The sequence below is a fragment of the Erigeron canadensis genome, chromosome 5, assembly GCF_010389155.1.
Source record: "Erigeron canadensis isolate Cc75 chromosome 5, C_canadensis_v1, whole genome shotgun sequence".
NCBI lineage: Eukaryota > Viridiplantae > Streptophyta > Magnoliopsida > Asterales > Asteraceae > Erigeron > Erigeron canadensis.
The window spans coordinates 31,252,897-31,270,145 of NC_057765.1; the positions used below are offsets into that span (position 1 = coordinate 31,252,897).

A 17,249-nucleotide genomic window follows, 5' to 3' on the forward strand; every position below is an offset into this window, starting at 1 on the left:
TTAAATTCATTGTGTTGGTTTAATTGACAATTTCCTATTTGGTTCAAAGCAACCATGTTAGAAACCTTTATCCTTCAAAATTTTTATGTAAGAACAAGAAAGAAAAAGGTAAAAAAAACACATGTATCCATTTATATGTATGGCTCTCATTAAAGAATTAAGACTAAAAGTCAAATTATACACTCATTCTAAAGAATTGACCATTAGGTCCCCTTTCGAAATAAAATATAGATCTCGATCTTCCATTACTAATTAAATACCCACACTTATTTACAACAAAACAGCCGTCTATAACATGTTTATGATGTCGTGTCGATTTTAGCAGCATTTATCATAATCTACTTATATTCTAAGACAAGATTTTTTGTTTTTAAATAATATATAGTTTAATAATAATAATAATTATTATAAAAAAGTAATCTTTTCCCCAACAAAAACAGTACTATAAAACTATACAAGATTCAAACAAAATTTACATCTCTATATCTATATCTATATAAAATATATAAAGACAGATCAAATCAAATCAAATTAAATTAAATTCAATCAATAAACACTTTTATTCTCCTCTCTTTCTCACTACTATTCCTTATATATATAATTCTTTTTAGAAGAAGGTGGATTCTAGCACTCAATCAACAAATTTAATCAAGGTGATTAATTTATTGCATATTTGTAATGGGATTTTGTTTCTTTATAATGGGTATGTGTTATTTTTTGTTAATTTGTATTCATTTAATTGTTATTGCTTAATCTCTGATATATTGTTTGGGTTCTGCGTCTTGCTGTTCTTGAACTATGATTTGTAATTTATATATAACTTTTCAAGGTTTGATTTTTTTTATTTGTTGCCCATAAAAATTAAATCTTTTTTGAAGATTTTAAATCATGATCATAAATTATTAACAGTTTGTTCATATGGATGTGATTTGATTTGATTTTTAGATCTGTGTGGTAATATTTTGCTAGGTTTATGTACTGTATTTAAGGTTTTGCAAGTTTTATGTTAAAGTATAACTGACCCGTTTTCGGTTTCTGTATTTATGTGAATTAGCTTAACTTATTGTCTTATTGTTTTTTGGTTTGATCCCATATAGTTGCTGTTTAGTGTTCATTTGTTTGATCTAGTGGTGGATTTAGGATTTTCAAACAATTATCTTTCCTTTCATGAAATGTAGTTAAATGCTTTTTCTTTTATTTCTATAATTTCGTTGTGTTACAAAATTAGAAATTTTATACGGGATACGCACACGTGCAGCCTACATTCAATATAGGTCTTTTCATGGGTTCCGATTGTGGGATCATATCTTGTTTTTTTCCGAATGAATATGCACAACAAAATGTAAAATGACATAATGATCTTGTTTTCTTCTTCATTAAACAGGCCTAATTCGGATTGTCACAGAAAGTATATGAGGAGCTTATGAGACTTCTGGGCTCCTGAATTGTAGTAAGGCCAAGATTTTGAGGAGTAGGGGAGTTTCTGATCAAGTTTCAGGAAAACATTCGAGGTAGTGATAAAGAATGATAAAATTAAAAGAAATCAAATTGTTTAATAGCGAAAAAAGATGGGCATTTCCTCTTGCTATAACCTCGATTGTATGTTTATTCCTTTTGGCAACTTGTTTCAATATGGGCCTCCTTCCTCCTTTGTACAAAATAAATTCATTTTTCCCATTATTCAACACTCATGTTTCCTCAAATCAAACAATTCCACATTTTGCTGAAGAGAAGCTTAAATCTCCAAATTTGCAATCTCGTCGCTCCCTCCCTCGTTTTGCCTATTTGATTTCCGGGTCAAAAGGGGATTTAAATAAACTTTGGAGGACACTTAGAGCGTTATATCATCCTTGGAATTATTATGTGCTTCATCTTGATCTTGAATCGGAACCCGATGAGCGAATGGAGCTTGCAGCACGAGTCGAAAAGGATCCAATGTTTTCTCAAGTGGGGAACGTTTATATAATCAGGAAAGCGAATATGGTAACTTATAGAGGGCCCACAATGGTGTCGAATACACTTCATGCATGTGCCATTCTTCTAAAGAGGAATAAAGATTGGGATTGGTTTATAAACCTAAGTGCTTCTGATTATCCTCTAGTGACTCAAGATGGTAAGTCCTTTGTACATGTGGCTATTCCGGCCCCTTAATTTATGAATGGGCCGATATATATTCTGAAAGACTGAAGCATTGTCAAATGAGAATGTTTAGCTAAAAGACAAACAGGCTGAACCGGTTAAAAGTCACCCAGTCTAGTTTGTTCAAAGATTTAGATTATTAGTGTAGCAATATTGTTTTTGTAGTTATAGGTGGCAGATTTATTTTTTTAACTAGAATATAGAAATACAGAAAAAAGGCCAAAAAGCATTGTGGTAAACCTTTACCTGCCTTTGCCCTTTCCCTGCACTAGAATCTGACCTGTTTCACTCAAACTCATTTGGACCTGTTACCAACCCGTTCAGCCTGACCATCTTGCCATGTCTGATGTCTCATTTTCAGCTACCATAATATAACAGTTATTACCTTTCCAACTATCTTTCTAGTGAAAATGCTGAGAAGGCACTACTCTTTATACAATTGAAGGACTTTGGATAAAATGTGTTGCGTTTAGGTCTATCCAAATTATAAATTTTAAGCTTTGAACATAGCATAGTGCCGTTTGTCTCTAAACTCTTTTTGTTTTTGTAAAAGTGATGGTCTGTTTGCCGTGAAAACCCAATAATAGGGATTGGAGAGAATATCTATGAGTGACAGTGATTAACTTCCAACTATCTTACCTGTTTCTTGTTACAAACTATCCATGTTTTGCAGTAATGCAAAATAAATACTAGGCGTCGCAAGAGTTGAGCAAACAAATAATGGTAATGTAAATGTAAAGAAATCATAACTTATCTAAAACTACTAATGGCCACATGAGTTATTTTTTCTTTTTGGCATTTTTGCTCCCTTTGCAACTAAAAGCCAACTGTGGTAGTTCTGGAAAGTCAATCTTTACACAAACGATATCAAGTGAAATACTTGAGAAAAAACTGATTGGTTGAATGTATTTACAGATCTTCTATCTACGTTTCGTAATCTGAATCGAGATTGGAATTTTGTTGAGCATACAAGTCAACTAGGCTGGAAGGAGTAAGCCCCCTCACTTGCAGAGCTAGGGGTGGCAATTTCAACTTCTTTATGTCAAAACGGGGTGACCTGGGCTTTAGTTTCATGCTCACGGGTGAACTTGTAAACAATTTTAACCATAAAGGGAAGGGCCAGATGGATTTCAGTGGGTTAAAAGTTGCCCGTGACACAATCAACTGCTTTAACATTCTTTTAATTATTGGGTCTTTTGTTTGTGATTAGTTATTCATATTCTGTATATAATGGTTCACTCATTCTTAAAAACTACTAAAGAAAACAGAATTAAATGTTGACATGTCATGTATCTGTCCCGTCATAGTTTTACCCGTTTTGACCGTTGCCAACTTTCCCGCCCCATCCATTTTGCAGCATATTAAACACATACAGTAGAGCAACTAAAAATTTACTTGCATACAGGGATCAGAGAGCAATGCCATTGATGATTGACCCTGGACTATATGAGAATAAGAAGTCTGACATCTTTTGGGTACAACCCAACAGGCCTTTGCCAACAGCATTTAAATTATTTACTGGTAAGTTCTGCCTGAATCTTTGCATGCATTGTAATGGTAGTAATTTAACATGATTTTTGTTTACAAAATTGCATTTCTATAACCATCAGCCAATATTTTTAGTAAAATGGTGATGTGTGTATCTGATAAGTTAATGATGGATAGATCCTTAAGGAGTAATTTGCTTTCAGATCATTTTAGCCTTTTTGCTGGATCAAACCCAACATACTTGGTAAAATGCGTAACGAACACTACTTATTGTAAGATTTAGTGGTGTCTAACAAATTTCTGAAGATTTAAATGCATACCGTGGTATGTGTAATTTATCTCTAATATATGTGGACACGAGTCACACGACCGTCACATATGAAAACAAATGTTGTGATTATGGTAATGCATACTTAAGTGAAAAACTTGGGCATGCCTGCTGTGTGTGTTACTATTTTCTACGAGATGCCTTTATATTGAATTATTATGGTTATCTAAGAGTTTTTCGTACTCTTTATAAATAATTTTTGGCACAAATTTTAAAGAGAATGTTGCCTTTTGCAGGATCAGCTTGGATGGTTCTATCACGCTCATTCGTAGAGTATTGCATATGGGGCTGGGATAATCTTCCAAGAACTCTACTCATGTATTATACAAATTTTGTTTCCTCACCCGAAGGTTATTTTCAAACCGTTATATGCAACGTTCCAGAATTCGTTCCTACTGTAGTTAACCATGATATGCACTTTATTTCATGGGACAACCCTCCAAAACAGCATCCCCATGTCCTCAATATAAATGACACTGCGAAAATGATTAAAAGTGGGGCTGCATTTGCTCGTAAATTTAACCAGGATACTTCTGTTTTGGATAGAATTGACAAAGAATTACTACATCGACCCAATGGGAGCTTCACCCCAGGTGGATGGTGCAAAGCTAGCACGTCTTGTACTAAGGTCGGGAAACCTACACGGGTTAAACCTGGCCCGGGAGCTAAAAGGCTTCGAAAACTTATAAACAAGTTAATTAAATCAGCTAAAGATGGAAATCAGTGTCGATAGGTTATATTCTTTATTTTTGAGATAGTTAATGTGGAACAAACTCGATGTAGTTTTGATGATATGTTATAGCATTTTTGCTTGTGGAGTACTTCAATATATATATATATATACATATTCGATCTGCAATCCCAATTTTTTCTTGTTGGGACTGTATTTTTGTTAGTTTATGCTGCGCACGAGTAGCAGTTACACCATGAGTTTGCTCATCATCCATTGCTGGCGTAATGAAATTTATTTGTTTAGACCAAGCTTAAGGTTGTTTTTTGTTTGGTGAATTTTAGATTTTTATCGATCTTCTATACTTTGTATTTTTCTTGGAGTTGATGTATCAATGTATGATTTGAGAACTGAAAGTGTTCATTTGGTATCGAAATGATCATTATGACATTCTGTCATATTAAGATATATATCTAAGGAAACAGATTACGTTTGAACTTTGGTTATGTAGTAAGAACATCTGTCCACAATAGGAACTTAAAACAATTAAAACAATCTCTATAAACCCATTAACAAATGTTTCATCAAAATGGCTAAGAGATTCAAAGTTGTAGAACTCTGATACTAGACAATTCATAGGTCTCAATTCGGTGTACAGTATTTCCAATATCTAGTATACTCGGTATTCTGACCTATTTATTCATTCATGTATGGACTGAACTATTTCTGTTATACTTGCATAGTTGCATATATTTATATTTCTAACAGATTATTCAGAGAAGGATACATACTCTTGTGTTTCCTACTTTCCTCCATTGTACTTTTTTCATTAAAAGAAGTTCAAAGCAACATGTTTGAAGCTGTATTTGGAATTATCCGTTTTGACCCATTGCCTGACTCCCCCATTTCCACGATGATACTTATTGCTAATATTTTCTATATATTTGCACAAACTTAACCATCATCTTAATTCAAGAGGAAACGAACTAGTATCTTGCATTAATGTTGACTCGGATCTAACAAGTCAGAACACAAGTTTTATTTGTTAGCAAATCAATGTGAACGCTAAAAAATTACATGATATACATGAAGATGATCTACTTTCAAGGTTTTGTTTCTCAACCAAGTTTTTTCATGCGAGTGACAATCTTTATAATCACCATCCCCTAAAATTGAAAAACATTTGTCACAAATTTCTGTCTCTATAAACAATACTACACTTATGTTTATGTGTACCTTCTAAACCATCTCCAAGAGCTTGGCATCTCCCATGGAATTTGCAGCAACCAAAGTGGAAGTTTGATTACGCCAACAGACAGACGACACAAATTGTTCACCGTCATCAACTTCATCTCCAGATATCGGATCTATGGTGTTGAATTTGTATGACAAAGCAGGCATAGGGAAAGCTTTGTGGTAGATAAAAACCTGCAAACATGTTTAGAAGCACATCAACTTTTAATCTATCTTAGAATTTAAGAATAACAAGCACAACATGTAATTTATTTAGTACCTCGTTTGTTTCTGAACCAGTAGCGATGTATCCGTCAGATACAGATAAACCAACAAAATTCTGAAGAAAACAATAGATAACAACATTTTAGAAGCTAGTCACTTGCTATTATAACTAGTAACATCTATAAAAATGTAATAAGGAAACTACTTATTCTTCTCCTTTTATGGGAAAACGATTATTGAGGCCGTACTGCCACAACATTATTAACGTTTCGTTTGGTTAACCTCTCACGTGATTGTCGGTTGGGGTTGCTGGTTTTGTCCAACAGTTTCACAATCAAGTCATAAAACTTGCAGGTTTAGTCCAAAAGTTTCGATTTCTATCTTTCAAAATAGCCTTAATTTCACCATCAAGTTTAAAAATCCTTGAAGTGCATATTATCCATGTTGTTCCTTTCTCCCATCATTTAGGTTGCATTTGTGGTAAATGAAGGCGATTTCATAGTTAGATGGTCTGCTTTGATGTTTTGACCGAGATTCTGGTTTTCGTGGCACAGGTAGGGGTATGGGCTATAGCCTATATGGTGTTTGGGCATGCTTGCTTTAAAGGTATGGGTTTGAGGAGTTGATGCCCATAAAACTTAAACTCCTTTCCTTCATATTCACTTAATGGGTCTGGTTTAGAAATATATACCCATTCCCATCACCATTTAGTCATTTACCATGTTAACAAATTCATACTCGTGGTGATTCGTTACTCCTAACCAAATGTGGCATGATACTTCGACAGCCTAAAAGAAACATTTTTCTTATTGTTGGATAGCCACCATTGGCATTTCCTTACTTTTGGGTGGGTAAGGCCATACAGAATTACAGAGTGCTCAGTTCCCCAGGAGAAGTCTACTAAATAGGCCCGAAATATTTCGGGGAAAGCATTTCATGGTATTCGGGTCAATTTACATATAGATTCTTTTAGTGATCATTCATCTGAGCTCCCCATTATTTTTCCCTTTAATGTATAAAACTGTATTACATTTAGTACATTTTTATACTTCATTTCTTTCTTTCTTTTCTTTTCTTTTATAATAACTAACTTTTCTTTACACACACATATATTAAAAGCTCCAATTTTACTCACCAATTTTGTAATTCAAACACTTCAACTTTTATACATCATATTATCTTCAATTACCACAAACATAATCCATTCACTCCAATTCAATTCAACTTGTCATCATCTTCACCATCATCATATCAATAACTTACATACCACATGATGGCGAATAAATTGTGTATGTATTAGGTTTATGAAATGTATAATCTTGTGTAGCGGCTTAATTTTATGCTACTTTTAGTTTTCTAATTTTAGGAAATTTATGTATGTTCATTTATTTTTCTTTTAAAATTGTTTTATGTAAGTTTAAATTGTAAGGAAAATGATCCGCACAGCAAATTTGTGGAGAAAAAAGGCAAGGAAAGGAAACAGAGGCATATCCTTGTTGGGAAAGGAAAGAATGGAAGACGGGAGTGATGTGGCGATAATGTGGCAAGAAAAACAGGAAAAGCATTTTCAAAGGCATCCTCATGCTCTAAGAATGGAACCAACCAAGCGAGAAAATGTGAAAAGCAGGAAATTTACCTTCACATTCGTGTGGCCCGTGAATGACTGAAGAGGACAGTCAACAACGTGGGATGAGCACTCTGACATATCCCAAAGCTTCAGCGTGTTATCAGTAGATGACGATACAAGTGTCATTGGGTCTATGAATTTGACATAGCTAACAGTTTTATCATGTCCAGTAAATGTGCAAACGGGTCTACTTGCATTGCGAAGATCATAGTAATATATTCTATGATCTGCTGAACCAAACGCAAGTGAGTTACCAGCACCTGAATGGAACTGAACACAGCAAACGTTTGCCTTTGTCTTAATGGTACCAACACTTGCACCCTGCAGTAATAAGCAAAGCGAGTCATCATACATGCAGATAGTAATCTAGACAGCATTTATAGGCGATAATAGAATTGCCTGATTGATATTAGTTTGAAAGGTTGACATCCACCAAGTGCAAGAATAGAATTGCCTGATTGATATTCCAAAGCTTAACGGAACCATCATCGCTACCACTTGCTAGCAATGTGGGTTGGGCCAATGAGAAGTCCACTGACCACACACGCCTCTCGTGCTCTTTCATTTCCATAAACACTTGACTTCGGGTAACATCCCATACCTGAAAAGGCACCATATAAGTAATGGATGTTCATCATTAAAAAAATCTAAGGGGGCGTTCAAATGTGTAAAATTTAAGTTTGTAGTACTTGGGTAACCAAATTCAACACTATATGACAACTTTAACTGAGTTTTATTATAACCAAATTTTGGTTATGCAATATCATATAACTTCAAATCGCACGTCTAAACACCCTGAAATAATTTAAAGATTTGACATTGTGTAATGTACCTGTACAACTCCTTCAAAGTTACTTGAAGCAATCTGACCTTTAATATAGCTGTTCCAACATATACTACTAAGCTTCGCTCTACTTTCCAATTCAACAACAGGGTAGTGAATGTCATGATTTAAATTCAATATTGAATCATATTCGAAAACTTTTATCTTTTTATTTACACCAGCCGTTGCAAAGAATTCTCCAGCTCGATCAAAACTTAGAGATGATACAAGGTTGGAAGAATTCAAGAGGTCTGCTTGTTTCAAGTCTGCTTTCACTTTGAGTTTACTATATGATAAATACTTGCATAATCCATCCAAAAACGTATTTATCCATCGACTTTGCCTATCCGCAAGCCTATCTCTTGATGGAAAATCATTAGCAGAACTTCTTCCTGTAAAAACAACCGATCCTCTACCACCACTACTAACTGGTGTGGTTCTATGCAATACTTTCCCTGTTGGTTTTAATGCCCTGCTCCTAGTTAAAAAGTAAGCAGATTCTAGTTTTCGAAAGTTTTTCATTAATCGAGGATTTTTGGAGATCGAACTTTCTTGATTTTCAGATGTCTGATACTCTTGACTACATAAACTTGTGTTATTCGATTGAATGACAGGTCTGATGCGTTTTCTGGATCCCGAGCTAGCAGAATCATCAATGGGAGAGACATCCGAACTTGATCCCACTTTATTGCTTATAGACGAGTGCAGTTTCATAACTTCTTCCAAATCTGAAGTCAGAACAGAAACAGTACTACGCAAATCATCTATAGCTTCCTGCTTGCGTTGTCTCATCATTAAAAGAAACTCGAGCAACAACTCTTCCTCCTCGATCCTTTCTTTAATATCTATAGCTTCCACCCGCTCGTCTAAGTTATCTCTTATTTTAGTAAGAAACTCACTTTGCAAGACTTCACTGGTAAGTGGTAACACATAAAACTAGTTTAGCACAAGAACATTTATATATAACTTTTGCAATAGTTCAAATGTTAAATTGCCTCCATAGACATGAAAGTATTGATTGCATTAATCGACTAAAGGGAGCTCACTTTATTTTCGGTCTGCTAGCTGTCTCAGGATGCAGTAACCACAGGCAAAACAATGCTTCTTTTGGCCACTTCAGTAGTAATTGAGGAGGAAAAACGCGATGTCTCATGTTAGACATTGTTGCATTCTTCTCTTCTACCGAGCTACACGTACAATATAACTGTTGACAGAATGGACTCATGCGGGTTACATAAGAATATAGGTTAACAATGGGAAGGTATGGTAATGGGTCAAAACAGGTAACATTTTAAGACTTGCCAACAAGTCTATTGTGGTTGATCCACCAGCCTTTTTGTCCCTTTTGCTTACAAAAGTTAAACTTAATTACATTGAATTATGAAAACTATAACTAAAATAAAGATCCAAGTTCTGAATAACACACATTAGAAGATAATAAACACTTGATTATGTTGTTAAGGGCTATTTAAACCCGGACAACCCATTTTGACATGTTTTCTTTTGGGCAAATTTATAGGTATTACCTGTTTGACCCGTTAGCATGAAAATAAACCAAAATTAACCTGTTTTCATAAAGACATGTTTGAATGTAAAAGCACACCTCAAAGAGAAGGGCCCCGAGTCGATAAACATCAGAAGCACAAGAATTTGGCAAACCAGCAGCCTCTTCCGGGCTAGTGTACCAGTTGGTTTCCACTTCTAATATATGTTTCATCGGGAACTTTTGTTTCGTTTCTTGTACTGATTCATTGTAACTCGTTTCTATGTTCTCCAAACCAGACTGCAAACAAGTACTACCAGATACCATATTTTGGGTAAGAGGTGAACATGAACCCTTGAAATCAGCATTAGAATCAGAATCCGAATCAGAGCAAGAAGCAGATTCTATAAACGAAACACGGTTTAAAGAGGACACAACAAAGCAAGAAGGCCGAATATTATGAACAATCATCCCTTGAGAATGTGCCAAATTCACAATATCAACTATCTGCATAAATATATGCAAGCATTCAAGTGCATCCACGACTCGTTTTCTATCATCTATCCATTGTCTCAAGCTAACATCTTTTTGTTCCACTGGACGAATAATCGCACCGCCATCTTCCCTAAAGTAACCAAGCTGAGTTGGGACCCTATTCAATCTAGTCAACACGGTTTTATCGTCTCTTAATCTCTCTTCAATGACTCCTGAATTATGATCTGACCTAAGGTTCCTATTTGAAGCTTCTGAATAATTTAACCCTCTAGAACTACCCGAATTTCGATAACCAAACTCTGATGGATTCTCCATTATATATCATCCGAATATTGTTTTCACATATTAACTCCATAAACAATCTTTGAAACACCCATAATGCAAAAAAGTTTTAAACTTTACTCCAATTCTTGATAGCCAAACTCTGATAGGTTCTCCATTATATATCATCCAACAATTTAAATTTATTTTTTTTCACATTTTAACTTCATAAACAATCTTCCAAACATCCATAATGCAAAAAAGTTTTAAACTTTACTCTAATTCTTGACAATCTCTTTTTGCCCTGAAGACATTTACAAACATCATAAATTACTAAAAACATAACTAAACATACCATGCAAATTACTAACTACACACACAAACACATATATATTTGTATATAAAGATACTAACATAGTGGTACCAGTAATCCCCATGGAAGAATCTTCAGCTTTCTGTAAACAAAAGCAGCAAAGTTTACCCCTTTTTCTTGAAATGTTTATTACTATAAATGGCTTTTCTAGCTTTTCTATATTTTTTATTTTTATATTTCATTACTATAAAAGGAAATAGAATATTCCCACAAAAATCTTTGGCCTCTTATTTTGGTTCATGATCTAAAACACACAATTTTTTATTTACACAAAAATGAATAAAATAAACAAGCTTGCATAAATTTGTAATGTATCTTTTGAAACTGTAGATATAGTCATCATCTCTAACCCACTAAAATGTATATATCATACGTGGCACTTCTATGGCCTCTGGTTTAATTAACATCAGACTTATTTTATATTTTCGTTTAAATTTAAATTAGAATATAATAATAAATAAAGATTTCAACTTTTCAAGAATGTGTGATTGACAGAAATTTTGGTGATGGTGGGGTTGAATAAATTAGTGTTATTTAAATTAACTATTGTTAAATTTTGGTTAAGCCAATGATTGGGATTAACTAACATAAGAACTTGATTATAGTTTTAATTAATGTTAATTCAATAAGATATGGTTGAGAAAAAACAAAAAAAGTACCAAAATCCTTTTGGTTTCTTGCATATGGTAATAAAAGTGTAAAATCAAGAGAAGTGATGGTGAGTCCAATGATGATAGATTGGATACCATTAAATTTTCTTTTTTAACCGTTCTATTCTTCTTCAACTTATATTAAAAAAAAGTAATAGAAAATAAAAATGGAAAAACATAACTTTAGGTACATGGTCACACAACTAGTGGCGGATCTTAAAAATTTTATCAGTGGGGGCCAATTTTTTTTTTTTTTTCTATCGCTATATTCCGGGTATTATATTATGGTCATGCAATATACTTAATCGGGTCGGGTCAAACAAAAATAACACTAATAATCTAAGTTTTTCATTCAAATTACCAATACATAGTTTCTAACCAACAAAAAACTACAAGAGAAAAGGCGTTGGATTGTGGGAGAAATACCTTGTTACATGGATTGTGGATTGTTGGCTAAAACATAGAATTATGAATGAACTAAGTGAATTGTGTGTTATAAAAACTAAAAAGGTAAAAAAAAATAATTCCTGGAGCCTAAAACTCAAAAAAGGAAGGAAGACCTTGTTACGTGGATTGTGAGTTGTAAGCTAAAACATAGAATTATGAATGGACTAAGTTAATTGTGGGTTATAAAAACCAAAAATATAAATTTTATTGGACTATTAAATTTATTAAACGTATCAAAAGTTTTTTAAAAAATAATCCTTGGGGGCCGACTTAATAGATATAAATTATTTTGGACGAAATACGGATATATTAGTACTACTAACCGAAAAAATGGTGGTGGCCCGGACCCCCACGGGCCCCTAAAGAGAACCGCCATTGCACACAACGGTCAACATATGTTAAACCTTTCGCTTTCGAATTACGACTCATAGTTTCCAACGAAATTTACTTTCAATATTAGAAGGTTAGCTTTACCAAATATTTTCAAATCCTTATTATAATTGCAAATGCTCAACACTATGTACATAACCAACATACATAATTTGATATTCCTAATAACAAATAGTGTACGTGCAGGACCATGTAGAGGGATATTTAGAATTATATGCAAAGACAAAAGTATATTTTGCAACCGCTGTACTATGTGTGTGCTGCTGAGTTTTTTTTTATCAAACTGGATGATGATGTCAATGTGAACATAGGTAACTTTCGCCTCTCCATACTTAATAGTCCATGACTCCATGTTTGGATACTACAGTTTTTAGTATTTGTAATTAACTTATTGTTAAATTTTTTATGCTACTTCCAGATGCATATATTTCCATGCTATTCTGGCCATAGCAGTTTGTCAGGATCACGGCAAATAAGTTTGGAGCCAAAATATGCCATTTAGTGTCGTTGGAGAAGATAATGCTGGTGAAGTATGGTTTATCTCTATTATTTCTATTTCGAAAGATTTATGTATGTACTAATGACAAGCTATATCCCCACTTTTGTGAAATAGCGGATGCCTTTAGCAGTCATGTGAGTTATATAAACTTATGAGTTTGTTCATAAATTAATCCAAACTTAGCCGCCACTCTTGACACTGTTTTTTTTACCGCTGCAACACGCAGGTATCTTTTTAATTTTGGTTAAGCTAATGATTGAGATCTACCAATATATATATAACAAGGTCATAGATTCAATCCTAAACAAATAATGATATTAGAACCATTATATCAAATTTAATTATTTCATCTTTATAAAATAATGATATTAATACTTATATTTTATATGATTTGCTAAAACATACCCTTAATATTAAAAAATAATATGAGCTAACTTTCCTTAAATTTATATACACATTCATATATACGTTAACTATATACAAAATAGATTAGCTAACTTTGGATCTTCTTTTACCATATATGTACGTAAATCTATTGATATATAAAATGAAACTAGCTAATTTTCCTAAACCTTTTATATACGTACAAGTAGATATATTATAGTATTTGAGTTATTTCATAACTATATTTATACTCTATTCAGCTTATAATTTTGTTTAACGGCAAATGTTAGATAAGTATTATTGTTTGGAACCCTAATAATGACAGTTTGAACTCACATATTCTCGTAGAACGTGAGTGATAACACGTATACTCACAGGCTTAAAAGGCAAATGTCTGAAACCACATGAAATCAAGATTCACACTTGGTCTCCAAGTTAACATCATTTCTATCAGTTTTTCCAAAGTGGGCCTCAGCTGACTATTTGATTCAAGACCAAGTGGTTTATTAATCGATAATCTAACCTCTTTTTTTCAAAAAAGCATATTAATCTACCCAAACTAACTATATCATTTAACTAATTATATATCTTCACTTAATATATCTGTAATAACTTTAATAAAATTATGTGTAACATATATCATTCAATCATAAAATAACTACATCACCCCCTTTTACATCAGTTACGTTATTTTCACATTAATAAGTTAATAACTACAACACTACTGCCGTCATCACCACCACCTATCGTCACCGTCACCGCCACAGCCACAACTGCCGCCAAATTCCCCGCCGACTGTCGTTGTTGACGTCGCCACCACACCGCCACATCATTTAATTTATACTTAGATTTATTTATATTTTTTGTTTATATCCTTTTAATGAAACAAATTGGTGTCATAAATTAAATAAACCTCCGACTTAATAAGAGAAATACATAAATATATTTAGCAAGTAATATATTTGATCAGCTTAACACTTAAATTATCCAATTATACAATTCCAAGTTTTATAATATCTTCATTTAACTTTACAACGTCATTAAATCTCTTTTTCTTTATAAAAGTTCAAACACCCCATCCTTCTAGAAAGGGAAGTGATAATTGTATAATGGCTTTTGCTTATCAAGTTAAGAAACAAACAGATTTGATTGACTTCATGGATTAAGGCAATTTAGATTAAGTAATGACTTCTTAATTAAGTCATTATTGAATACTACCTAATAGTACTTCCCATTTAGATTATGCTATAAGAAAGTTAGTTCGGAAATGAGACAATTGTCCTTAATGAACCTTCAATGGAAATAGTTATTATAAATGACCTAATTTGTTATTAATGAACTAAATTACACCCTGGACCACCTACATCACTCGACAATGTCACCACCACCAATATTAACCACTATTACCACTCGTCACCATTACAATCTCCGCATTACATAGGTAATGTGTTATAAAGATATAACATACATATCCTACTAACAATTTTTGATACAAAAACATTATTCTAACATGTTTTAACATGTTTTATCTATAACTACTTGATTATATTATAATGAAAATTTAATATGTTTATCTTGCGTATTACGCGGGAAAATAATCTAGTTAATTAACATAAGAACTTGATTATAGTTTTAATTAATGTTAATTCAATAAGATATGGTTAGAAAAATACAAAAAAAGTAGCAAAATCCTTTTGGTTTCTTGCATATGGTGAAGTGCCAATGAAAGTGCAAAATCAAGAGAAGTGATGGTGAGTTGAATGATGATAGATTGGATACCATTAAATTTTTCTTTTTAACCGTTCTACTCTTCTTCAACTTATATATAAAAAAAGTAATTAAAATAAAAATGGAGAAACATAACTTTAGGTATATGGTCACACAACGGTTAACACATGTTAAACCTTCCACTTTCGGATTACAACACATAGTTTCTAATGAAATTTACTTTAAAAAGAGAAAAAGATACATGGTCATACATATTCTTTCCTCATAAAAGTTCTCATAATCAAACCATAGGGTGAAAAATGTAATTAACTCTTTTTTTTTATAACATGGAAAAAACAATTGTTCACAATACAATATAATCATCGATATGCAATAAAATCATCATCTTATTTGATTTAGGAACTACGAGTAATATGCAAGACAAAAATATATTGTCAAAGTGTATCATATATTGGTATCCTTTCCTAACATGAAAATAAATTAGTGTTTCCCTTTCTTTATTCTTAGTTAAGGTTCCAATAGATATGACTATATGTTCAAAAACTCAAGATCCTTGAAATTAGGATGATTAATATACAATAAAAAACTACATGCCAGATATTCAAATCTTACTCCATAGTTTTTTAATCATAATGTTATAGGAATGACAAACGAATTGTCTATTAATTTACGATATCGATAACATTCATATGCCGATGTAATACGTGAATATTGAAATACTCAAAATCTATAAAGAAAAAAAAAAGAAAGAAATTGTCTCTTTTATACGAATTCTGAGTCCTAATATCTTGACGTTGTATGAGGGGTTAAGATGTAAACAAACCTTACCTCTAACTAAGTAGAGATGCTGCTTTCAGGTTCTATCTAAATGATAGGAAAAAACCTCCAACATTTTGCATAAAATGAGGATTAAACCCTTCAAAATATGTAACGTTGATTACTCAATCTATGAGAAAGTGATTATTCATTAAATTTTAACTAAAATTTTCCTATCATTCCTTAATCCAAAAAACGGTAACATATACAACCTCTCAGGCCGGTCACCGGTGCTTATAGGGTGTTCTCCACTGCGTTCGACGCCAATCAGCTCCAAAACGCTAGTAGCACGGGCAATGTCTAAGGAGGCGTTTGAAGGGTTTGTTCCAAATATAGACCCTCGTCTTTACGCGTAGGTGGGTCCCAATTTTGAATTTTGTTGCTTTAAAATAAAAAGAAATTCAACTATATATATATATATATATATATATATATATATATATATTTAAAAGTTGCACGTATATAAATAAAAAAGTTGAAGAAGGCGACCTAATAGACTTTATATATTAATATTTAACGAGATATGTCACCGGGGCGTTGCCCCAAAAGACATTACATTTGTTACGATTTAATAGGATCATATCTATTGAAATAAATTTTTAATAGAAATAACAAAGCGTATAGAAATGAGTATATTAGTTACGACATTTCAATAACGATGAGATAATGCATTACAAATAGGTATGCGTTCATGGATCGAGATTAAAAAACTACAAACTTTTTGAAGAAAACATGTATTATTTAAATGATTAACAATAAAACAAAATTTGACACTTGTCAGATAAATAATGAACAGTAAATGTTTTGTGTGAAAGTGAAAGTAGTTCACATAAAAGTTTAGTGTTAAAAGAGTTAGAGGGTAAAATGTTATGGTGAAAATATACGAAAATCAAAAAGTATAAAAGTTTAGTGTTAAAAGTATAAGGGTTAAAATATTGTGGTGAAAATAAAAAGAACAAAAAGGTATTATACTTTACACGCGACGGTTAAAAAGACGAATAGTGAAATTTTTGTGTGTGAAAGTAGTTCGCATAAAAGTTTAGTGCTAAAAGTTTAAAAGGCTAAAATGTTGTGGTGAATATTAAAAAAAAAATCAAAAAGTATAAAAGTTTAGTGTTATAAGTGTAAGAGTCTACAATGTTGAGGTGAAAATAAAATAAAAAGTTCTCGGTGAAAATAAAAATTAAAAA

The 17,249-nt window shown here is 32.6% G+C and overlaps 2 protein-coding genes across 4 annotated transcripts; one reads left to right on the top strand and one right to left on the bottom strand.

Annotated features, from left to right (window-relative positions):
• Positions 1–510: 510 nt before the first annotated feature.
• On the top strand, positions 511–4,814 carry LOC122600577 (beta-glucuronosyltransferase GlcAT14A-like). Of its 2 annotated transcripts, none has more exons than XM_043773315.1 (5): positions 511–653; positions 1,385–2,113; positions 3,055–3,130; positions 3,545–3,660; positions 4,192–4,814. In XM_043773315.1, the coding sequence occupies exons 2-5, from the start codon at positions 1,525–1,527 to the stop codon at positions 4,686–4,688; spliced, it is 1,278 nt and encodes a 425-aa protein (XP_043629250.1). In that variant the 5' UTR covers positions 511–653; positions 1,385–1,524; the 3' UTR covers positions 4,689–4,814. The 2 variants fall into 2 exon arrangements, with proteins under 2 accessions (XP_043629250.1, XP_043629252.1); XM_043773317.1 differs by lacking the exon at positions 511–653 and adding an exon at positions 688–703.
• Positions 4,815–5,684: 870 nt separating this feature from the next.
• On the bottom strand, positions 5,685–11,420 carry LOC122600221 (protein SPA1-RELATED 4-like). 2 transcript variants are annotated; one of them, XM_043772902.1, is made up of 8 exons: positions 11,187–11,387; positions 10,137–11,076; positions 9,580–9,737; positions 8,543–9,446; positions 8,165–8,311; positions 7,720–8,031; positions 6,139–6,198; positions 5,685–6,053 (listed from the first exon to the last, which is right to left on the bottom strand). In XM_043772902.1, exons 2-8 carry the CDS (start codon positions 10,824–10,826, stop codon positions 5,865–5,867), a joined length of 2,460 nt encoding a protein of 819 aa, XP_043628837.1. In that variant the 5' UTR covers positions 10,827–11,076; positions 11,187–11,387; the 3' UTR covers positions 5,685–5,864. The 2 variants fall into 2 exon arrangements, with proteins under 2 accessions (XP_043628837.1, XP_043628838.1); XM_043772903.1 differs by lacking the exons at positions 5,685–6,053; positions 6,139–6,198 and having other exon boundaries at positions 7,947–8,031; positions 8,110–8,311; positions 11,187–11,420.
• Positions 11,421–17,249: the final 5,829 nt, after the last annotated feature.